Consider the following 10,752-nt stretch of genomic DNA (forward strand, 5'->3'; position numbering starts at 1 on the left):
TTACACATATTATTTCTCCATAAAGGACACTACTTAAAAATGAAGAAATATCAGTCAAGCGACTCTTCAGTAGCAATTCTAAGGAACAAGAAAAAACAAAGTCAACACATATCCCACACAATATCGCCGTCCAAATACTTGCCTTGGCACTGGTCTGCTTTCCAACATCAAACCCCCTCCTCGCACACTCAATTTAACATCATCATGCTAAGTACACTAGGAACAAAACCTATCTATCTAATAGTTAAGAATAAAGTCATTACTCTAGAGTTAATGTTAAAATGCTTTTAACATGCAAAGTATTTGCCACAAGGTATTTCTGCATATGAAAACACAGGTAAGCATATAGTCTGGACTTTGGCAAGCTCAGAAGTAAGGTGCCAAGAAGATCATATAATAGAGGAAAACAGTTTAAGAAGAATGATCTGAAAAGCTTTTTTGAGAGGAAAGCAACACAAGTCTGTACACTCTCTACCTGTGAAAAACATCTCCCTGTGTTCACCTTTTACCACAGTCCTGATCATCCATCTCAGCTGTGGATCTCCCATCACTGGAAGCATTCAAGGTCAGGTTGGATTAGGCAACCTTTTCTAGTGGAAGATGTCCTTGCCCACAGCAGGGGGGGTTCAACTAGATGAACTTTGAAGGTCCCTTCCAACCCAAACCATTCTGTGAGTCTAAAAAAAACCTGATCACAGGTGACTCATGGACCATTGCTGTTCTTCGAGGACAATCTTACTGACGGTTTCTTTCTCCTTCCACTGGGCAACTACTGCCGTATGTACTTGGAGCAACTGTTAGCAGTTTCCTCATACGTACCTTCCGTTAAGCCTGGAGCTTTACTAGTAACTGGAAATTTTTCCTGAACACCCAATGAGGTCTCGTGGCTTTTGTTTACTATTACCAAAAGCCACTGCAACACTTAATATAAGTATTTTCATGCAGTATGCCTCATATATTTATGTATACAGTAGAAAATAAAAACTAGGTAAACTTTCTTCCGAAGAGCATCAAAGAAACAAAACCCTTTTCACTAGTTATTAAGCTCCATTACGGGGGAAAAAAAGTAGTTCCCCCATACATTTATTGGTCAGTTAATGTATCATTAAAATACCATGTATCATTAAAATGACAGTCTACGGAAGAACAAAGTTTTAATAATCCAACTGTTCATTGAAGAACCTCTGCCACAAGTTTTCAGTGTTAAGATAGAAAAAGCAGATTTCTTCTGTAGGTGCACATACTTCTGATGAATGTAGAGCATAATACTCAAGAATTTTTTTAAATGCAGTTATTTTCTCACTACTGCTGTGATAAAACATGGAGCCACAGTAATAACCAGCTGGTAATGAACCTTTAATGGGAGGTTTACTGGCCCAGAGAAGCAAGTCTAAGCCTGAGGGAGCAAATTTCAGAGGAAAACAAGTCTGGAAGAGCCACAGAGGCTGGTTAACCTGTTTCTAGCCAGCAAGCCCCTAGACTGTGCAGTGGCACAAGGCAGAGCACTTCCACACTCATGAGATTACCATGGGTGTTCTCTGCCACAGCAACAACTTCAAAAATCCGCCACGAATAGCACACCAAAAGGTTCAAATGTATTGCCCCAAATGCTTAATTTTGATTCAAGCAGATTGAAAGCGGCCAATTCAATGAACAAAGCACTGTGTCCAGCTCTAAATGAAACTGACTCACGGAAACCATGCCCTAAAACACAACTGATTTTTTATATTACACTGACAATAAGCAGAAAATGAAGAACTTCTACACCACGTTAAAGATGACAACGGATAAAGAAAACGAAGAGGATGCAGTCAACACAGCCAGCCCCAGCTAAGTGCTCCTGCCTGTTCCCCCTCCCACTTGCCGACATCAGGGCTGCAGATTTTCTTCTTCTGCACGTGGTAAGATGTGACTACAGGATGTCTTTTGCTGCACATACCACAAACCAGGAAGCTGGCTTACTGAAAACTAAAATCTAGAGGTTATAACCATTTGCATGCTTCTAAAGAATAAGATGTGGCGCATTAGAGAACAAAGTGTCTCTTCTTCAACTGCTGTACTATGTAACACCTGAGGTTAGTACTATAAAAAAACCCACCAGGATAATGTTAATTTTAGATTTCTGCAGCAAAGGCAGCTTTAAGACACTCACTTATGAATTTTTAGATTTAGAACAGAAAAGAACAAGTTTTTTTGGCAAAGCTATATTTTCTATTCCACACAGATGATTTTAAGGACTAGTAAAAGACCATTTATTCAACTGTGAAACAAGATGCTACAAGCTTGTAAGTTGCCTCTTGCATCAGAAAGCAAGAAGAAGAAAAAAAAAACCACACAAGCAACACCAACAAAATCTTTCCTGTACTCATTCTTCTGACACTGTTAATTAACTTGCTGTGCGCAGCAAGAAGAAGTCATCCTGTGGCAAAAGAGGCATTACAATAGACAACAATCCCATGACAAGACCATAACAATTCACTTGACACCCACAGAACGAAGTTCACTGTGAACTGAGTATTTCTTTATCAGAAACATACAAATGGCAGATAATTTAAGCTTCTCTTACTAAGACCTGAGATCAGGAAGGAGAAAATCAATGCTTGCTGTGTGGGCTGGTCACAATGACAAATTGCAGCTTGTTTAGGGGAAAAAAAAAACCAAAAAAACACAACAAAAACCCCTCTCCAAACTGGCTGCCATGAATTAGCTTTTGAAAAAGCATCTCACTAAACTACAGCAAGTCCTGCACTGTCACACACACAACACATCCAGCAGCAAAGCTCCCAGCTGGTCAGTGGTGCTGCACCACGACCGACGTGTACCTTAACACCCAGCCACGGAAGAACCGAGCAAGAGGGAGCTGAAGCGAAGTAATAAGTCATCGGGGAGGTTAACACATCGTGCATATTTTGAGAGCTAGAGAATTTAGATGTAATGCAGTTTAGGCTTTCCCTAAAACAAGGATTAAAGCCAGGCAGAAAAAGTAGTGTCAGGACTGTCAGCCAAAGCACCCAAGGAAGGAATAAACACAGAGACTCTTCAAGGGCACATATCTTGTTCAAGTCAAAATTTAAGGAGTTCTATTTGCACGCATTAGCATACTCATTTTAGAGGTTGCATATACACATTCAAGGCTGTCAAGCAGCATGAACTGATGCGTTAACATTGCACCTTCAGACCCTGCCCCAGAAAGACCACCATGATAAATAGCAGGTGCAACTACAAAACATATTAAGGAAGCACTAAATCTATTTGTAAACAAATAATGCCACTGTCCCTTTATTTAGCCAAATAAAGCTCAGAGATAAAGGATGAACAAGCAGACACGTGACAGATAACCAAATCATTCACGAGGGCTGCTTCCCCCCACGCGGCAAGCAGGCGAGTACATTGATTAAGACAGCTCCCATTCAGATGCATCCACACATGCGGTGTTTGGCAGGGGGCCATCGTGAGGAATTTCTGCATGAAAGAAATTCAAAAACACATTCTGTTCAGGGAATTTTGCTGGGGGAGGAGGAGACTAAAAGTGATTGTCTTCAAATGACAAGAGCTCAAATGTAAAAAGCAATTTTGTAAGACTTCAGGCTACGTTAGCTTTATTCTAAGCATAAGATTCCCAGGAAAAGCTTTAAAACAAAGCAATTTCTGCACACCAGTATATTGCAGCAGTTTGTACAAAGTGGGAATGTGAGATCATCATAATATTGATGATTAGTCTGTATAATGACTTGGCTGAATTTTTTTTGAAGAAGATCTACTATTGACAGCCAGGAAAACACAACTATTTTTTGTGATTCTGTTTTATTTATAACATATACAGTAAAAAGCTAGTTAGAAAGTTTCAGATTAAAGAAACCCCACGAGTCATTCAACGATTACCTAAGTGGTTTGGATAGAGTGACATACCTCTTGCAGCACGTGGAGTTTAAAGAAATAATAATAGTGTCTATTCTTGTCATCCATGCAAGCGTCTATATCAGCTTCAAAGATATTATGTGGCATCTTGTTCCACAGGACATCCAGGCTTTGTGAAGTAATTATCTTAAAAGGACATCTGCTGCTTTTCTGTTCCATTAGGTTAGCCAAATTTCTTGTAAAATGAGAAAAGAACACCACCTCTCCTGTACACCGTGATGCACTCTGAACCTACTGCTTCTTTTATCAGTCACAGTCCTTCCTTAACTCTATTTGAAGATTTCCATGTGCACGTGTGTGTGTCTCACCAAGCCTCACTGTTGTCTTTTAGTGAAGAGATGATCAAAACTTCATTTGTGTATTTTACGGATAGTAGTTGTACTTACTTTATGCAGCTGGTGAGCTAGATCCACCGTTGTTAAAAAATGCACTAGACTTTGTTCCTGGTTTTAAATGGGTGACAGACAAAAGGAGCCTCAAACTGTGTGCATCTGAACCCAAATCCATTTCCTTAAGATGCAGCAATTATTTTACCATTCTGAAGTCCTGCAGACTGTAATGCAACATCACTGATCATCATTTACACATTGCTACTGCCCTGAAGAAAACCAAAAACATACAGGCTGTAAACTGCAGCAGACATTAATGCAATAGCTAGGTCCCTGGGAAGAATCACTCAAAAGGAAAAGCAGCTCTTTTCACAGCTCAGCCTTTCATTAGGAAAACGAAGAAAGCTTTAAAGAGGATCATGCATCATGTAATCAGAAGCAACACCTTTCAGACATTCTGGTAAGAATCCTCTGGCCTCTCTTCTTGCAGCATCTGAGAAGGGCTGCTTTGCTTCTTGCATGAGGAAGTGCTGAGCAGCAAATGTTCATTTTGGTTCTCATTTAACTTATTTACAAGGTATAGTTAAAAAACTAATGGATAAGGAGGGGAATGAATCAAAAGTACAGAAGACAGACCAAAAAGACTAAGAAAGAGATAACAGGCAATAAAAGAAAACCCACAGAATTAAGTCAGGAAGACTTCAACTTGCAAGCAGCGTGGTGGCACATTTTTCACACTGCCTCATACAATTAATTATCACGCCTATTTTAAAGGCTCCAAATTTGACTTCAAGTTTCCATGAAGAAAACAACTTTCTAAAAGCTGAAGCAGCTTATTGTGTGCTACGTCCCAACACTGACAGGAACAAGACTCGTACACAACAAAAGGGTCATTATGTCCAATTTCACTAAAGAAGGCTGGGCAAGTCAGATTGCCATTTCATTCACATATACTTTCAAATAAAACTGTCATGTTTTGCCCATGCTTGCTTTCTAGACCGCTCCTTCTGAGTGGATCTTTCTCCAGCACACCTTTCTTGACATCTTGATATGCTGAAGCAGCTCCTCCTTAATCTTTATCATTTCTTTTTCCCCCATCAATTTTCCTTTTCCAACTCTTCTTGCTTGTATAATTTCTTCTCATAGGTATTCAGCCTGGAGAACAACCAACCTGTCCCATTTAGCAGCAAAACAGACCACAGAAAATAAGTATTACATGCACATATGAATTCATAAGTATATGTAGTTATGCACAAACTGCTGTGATTCGTACACTTGTGTGCATGCTCAGCACAAAGCAATGGCAGTGAGCCTAGCCAAGGGCCAGCCATTCCACTTGTCTGATCCAAGTGCCCACATTAAGCTGCAAGGTGAAATTTAAGCAACATCCGTCAGCTAGAGAAATGCAATCAGCAGACAAGAGGCACTGAACAGCACAGGAGACTGGTAATGCCCTGGCACAGAAGAGAACTTTTGGGGACAAAAGCTGGGAGGCAGCAGAATAGGCTTTGCCTTACTCTCAACACCCCTTTAAACTCTTTTGGTACCACTAATATCTGCCAAGCCGCACAAACCAACCATTTCACATAGTATCTACTAACTCTACTGGAGTTTTAAAACACAGTACTGAGAAGTTGCAGGTTTTTGTGTCTGCTGCATTAAAAAAAAACCCAAAAAACCCCCTTAATGACCACTACTCTGCAAACTCAAAGATAAGCATACATTGTTGGGTGGGAGAGGAACATGAAAACAACAAGGAGACCGTGAGACCGTACTGGTTAGTGTGACAGGGTCTCATCAGCAGATGTAATTGTTGCCCAACTTCTGTGGGCATTAAGGCAAGGATAATAAGGAGGGGTTTGATGAGGGACAATGAGATAGTTCAGTGTTTTGTATTTTCCACAGTCAGGAGAAGCCAAGCATAAACAGAGGGGCCAACTGTCAGTTTTAAATGAGGCAGAAGGATGATAGAGGCAAAGGATCTGTCCCTGCAAATGCAGGTTCAAAGAGACCTTTAGAAATTTTTTTTTTTTTTTTAAGCAAGTCTTATTCTCTGTTACACTCACACTTTTAGTCTTTTTTTTACCATCACAAAGACTTCATGGTTGTGGAAAAGCAGAGTAAAAAAGAACTGTCCCCAAAAGAGACAACAGCTGTTTGGTAAACCCCTTGGTTCTACTAACCCTGCAAACAAGAAGATAGCTGACTTTTCAAGAGGTAGCAGAACCAGTGTTTTGACCTTTCCAGCTCTTTACTTAGGTGAGGATGGGAGCACTAGGGAACGCTACCCTGCAATGCAAGCTGTGATGCTGCCTCACTTCCTTCAAAACAAATGCCACCATCCTTTTCCATTAGCACTTAGCCTCAACACTTTTGTCTGGCACCCAAGAGACAGAAAGCATATAAAGATTCCCCACAGTTTCATTCCCTGGCACAACAGGGAATGGAGTCCCTGGGAGGTTACAAGCACCTCAGAGGACCACCACAGCTCTATAATGAGTCTTACAACACACAGTGCGAAGCGGAGTCCTGTTGAAAACAGATCCAAAGCAAAGGCTGGTTCTACACTCACGAGCAAACACCAGATTTCTTTTTCACAATGGCATCAGCTAGATGGGGACAATATTTAAAGTATTCATGTCTGCCCTGAAAGACAAACTCCGTACGTGCTATGAAAGTTGGTTTTTTCCTCATACGCATTCCTTAAAAATGAAGCAAACAAAAAAAATACATCTTTCGCCAAACACTGTCTCAGAAACATCTCTCAAACATAGAAGTAATTCTGTTTATTCTGATTTCATCTTTACCATTACATGAGGGCTGTCATCTTCATTCTTGATTTCTATCTTCAAGAGGTTTTTAAAACAATGAAATAGCCTCAGGCTATGACTTTATACATGAAGGTCAAAGTACACAAAAGGCTTTTTATGAAAATTATCCAATTAGTCAGCTGATTCATCTAAGCTGCATGTAAATGTGGCGCCACTTTCTAATAACTAGATATCTGAGGGGAAAAACAAACTTACTGCTTTCCCCACCAGTCTATCTACAGCACAGCTGGAGTAAGTTATGGAGACAGGTATGTTTTTGCATTTGCACAACAAGAGCAGATGGGCAGCAGGTATCTGGTACATTAACACACTCCCAAATGCTGTGTTATAATTGCATAATACAGTAGAATAAAGATAAGTTGCCACACCTGAGTTTATTACCATTTGTTAGAATCAGAGGTAGATGATGAACCAGGTTACCTGACCTTCTCTAATGTTCACAGGCATTTCAAATACAGCTCTTACCTCCTTATCAGAATCGTGGCTGTAATCATATTGGTCTTAAAATTCTGACTCTTGCCACACTAGGCATGACAAAATTGTGAATCTCCTTAAACATAACACACCACCATTTACCAAGCATAAATACTTTCTTCGGTATTGTCCCTACGCCAAAGGAAGAACGAGGCTCCTGGGGTGCAAGTCTCACCGTAGAGCTAAGCTTACCAAGTGACTAGCTGCAGGGGCTGGTTCTGCTTGCCCTTTTCCTGCACACGCTCCTGCTGCTTTCCTCACATCAAGCAGAACTTGTGAAACACTGGAAGCTCTGCTGAGAAAAAGAACCACCCTAGAAAACTGAATGGGAGAAGAGTTTTCTGCTGGGTGAACTTCTTGAAGTTATGTAGCCAGTAACAATGCAAGGGAGGCAGAAGAAACACGAGCCTGGAGCAAGGAGAGGGAAGCTGAGCCAGCTCACCAGCAGATCCACCTTAGCCATCTTGTGAAATCTCACCCTGAGAAAGCAAGGACAACTAAAATGTAACACCCACTGAAAAATGAGAACCCCATCTTAAAGATTAATGACAAAATCCTCAAGCTAAGTCTCAGAGCAATAGGGAGACTCTGTTCCGTCTGTATTCCTGAACTTAAGACTGTTGGTGAGGCTCTTCTGTCACAGTAACTGCAGTCATACAAGAGATGTAGGAACACAGAGATGTCAGACAGGGATAGATACATTTAAATTTCCTGAGTCCACATTACTCTGGCTGCAAAACCCTGCAGTATAGACTAGACATGCTGGCAGCATCATTCCCTTCACTGGACAGATTTTAGTAGCCAGGCCCTCACTCACTCCTCTTGAAAGCAGCTCCTCTGCTCCGTTGCTTGTCTTGCTCAGCGTACTGGTTTTGGCTGGGATAGAGTTAATTTTCTTCACAGTAGCTGGTATGGGGCTATGTTTTGGATTTGTGACCAAAACAGTGTTGATAACACAGGGATGTTTTCATTATTGCTGAGCAGGGCTTACCCAGAGCCAAGGCCTTTTCTGCTCCTCACCCCACCCCACCAGTGAGGAGGCTGGAGGGGCACAAGGAGTTGGGAGGGGACACAGCTGGGACAGCTGACCCCGACTGACCCAAGGGATATTCCAGACCATAGGACAGCATGCTCAGCATATAAAGCTGGGGGAAGGAGGAGGAAGGGGGGGACGTTCAGAGTGACAGCGTTTTGTCTTCCAAGCAACTGTGATGCATGATGGAGCCCTGCTTTCCTGGACATGGCTGAACACCTGCCTGCCCATGGGAAGCAGTGAATTCCTCCTCTTGCTTTGCTTGCATCCATGGCTTTTGCTTTACCTATTAAACTGTCTTCATCTCAACCCACGAGTTTTCTCACTTTTACCCTTCTGATTCTCTCCCCTACCCCGCCGTGGGGGGGAGCGAGTGAGCGGCTGTGTGATGCTTAGCTGCTGGCTGGGGTTAAACCATGACACTTAGTTATGTGAAACATGACAGCAATTCCGTAAAAGAAGAACAGGCTTTAAGAGGCAAGGTCTCTCAAGGTACACAAGGGGAACTGCATTTTCCTCTGGCAAAGAGCATCTGTGAACAGCTACTGTTACCACCCGGACAACGTTTTCTCACAAAAGCCCCCACATCGCTCACCTTCTACTCTGCTCTTCCAACTTCCCTGCAGTCACATCACAGACACCTCCAAGTGACAAACAGCATGATAAAGCATGGCTTCTAGTGCAGCACATGTGAAGCTGCTCCCTGTCTCCAGAGAAAGCCGAGACCCTCGGGAAATCCCACCGATCAATACAGGAGGGAGACTGCTCCTCGCAGAGCGCCGTCAAGCTGGGACACAATCCGGCGCAGGTTTGCACAGCAACACGCACAAGACCTACGGATAAGGCTACGGTCCTTGCGCGCAAAGCACCTGTGACAAAGTTCAGGTCACAACCGGAGCGATCCTCCTCATCCTTGTTCAGAAGGCAGGCTGACTTGTGCCGAATGCCTGGAAGACTTCGGAGTAAAGCCAGGCTTGGCGGGTCCCTTTCCACTGGGGTGAACCAGGAGGGACCACGGCGGCAGCTGGTGCGTGGCGAGGGGGCTGCCGCTGCCGAGCCCACCTGCCCACCGCCAGGTCCCCACTTCCCTCCCAAAACCAGATTCCGAGGCCGAACTGGCACCACCTTGGAATTTAGACGTGCACGTGCTTTAATGGGACCTCGCACCGGAGAAAACAAAGTGACGGGAACGAGCAAGCGCTGCCAGGCATCACGGCTCGCCGGAGCGCACCTCCCGAGGGGGGCCGCTCCGTGGATTTAGGGACGCCTGAGGGAACCGCTGAAAGTTGTCGTAGCCTTCAAAAAAATAATAAATCACAAGGTAACACCGGGGCGACCGTGCTGCGCAACCGGAGGCGGCGAGCGAGCCAGAAGGCGTACGGGGGTGGGGGGGAGAAACAAAGCCCCGCCGGGCCGCCTGAACTTCCCCCCCCCCCACCCCTCACCGAGCCACCGCGGCCGAGCTGACCGGACCCGCTCCCCGGCACCGCGGCGGGCAAGGCCCGGGCCGCACCGCAGCACCCTGCGCCCGGGTCGCGGGGAGGCCGTGCCGGTCAGGTTCGGGGTGTGTGTGTGTGTGTGGGGGGGGGTGTCTCACCTCGTCGCCCCACTTGAGGACGTCCTTGTGGCGATCGCGGAGGGCGCGGTAGATGTGGAGGAACTGGAGGATGCCGTGCTTCCGCACGTGCTCCGCGTGCCGCCGCGTCTCCTCCCAGCTCAGCGGCGAACCCTGCGACAGCAGCCCCATGCCGGCCCGCGGCGGAGCCGTGAAGAAGGGAAGGAGAGGAGAGGAGAAGAGAAGAGCGGAGCGGAGCCTGCGCGGCGCGGCGTGCGCTCTGCGCCGCGGCGGCGGCGGGAGCCGAGCCCGGCGCCGCACGTGACGGCGGCGGCGCGTCAGGCCGTGACTCAGCACTTTCCGGCGACAGGCCCCGCCCCCCCCCCCGAGGCCGGCGCCCCGCCCCCCCGCCGCGCAGCGCCTCAGCCCGGGGGGGAGGGGGCGGGGCCTGTGCGCGACGGTTCTCCCTCAGCGCCCCGCGGGCGGGGAGGGAAAAGCGAATATGGGGGAAAAAGCGGGGATCTGACGGGGAAAGCGGGGTTCTGCCGGCGTGTGTGAGGGCAGCTGCCCCGTCACCTTCCGGGAGCACGCCCCGAACGCGGCGGGGGAGGG

The 10,752-nt window shown here is 45.4% G+C and overlaps 1 protein-coding gene across 4 annotated transcripts in view; it reads right to left on the minus strand.

Moving 5' to 3' along the window:
* The window catches only part of GCLC (glutamate-cysteine ligase catalytic subunit), a 51,967-nt gene extending 41,512 nt beyond the window's left edge, over positions 1-10,455 (minus strand). For 3 of the 4 annotated variants that reach the window (XR_012653319.1, XM_075049299.1, XM_075049301.1), the window contains exon 1: positions 10,183-10,455. Coding sequence is in view for 2 of the 4 variants with exons in the window: in XM_075049299.1 (XP_074905400.1) it covers positions 10,183-10,332 (150 nt within the window). In the remaining 2 variants the exon portion in view is untranslated. Of the gene's footprint in view, positions 1-9,180; positions 9,825-10,182 lie in introns of those variants that run through there. The other variant, XM_075049300.1, reaches the window with a different exon arrangement.
* Positions 10,456-10,752: the final 297 nt, after the last annotated feature.

Source organism: Buteo buteo, chromosome 17, assembly GCF_964188355.1.
Source record: "Buteo buteo chromosome 17, bButBut1.hap1.1, whole genome shotgun sequence".
NCBI classification, from domain to species: domain Eukaryota; kingdom Metazoa; phylum Chordata; class Aves; order Accipitriformes; family Accipitridae; genus Buteo; species Buteo buteo.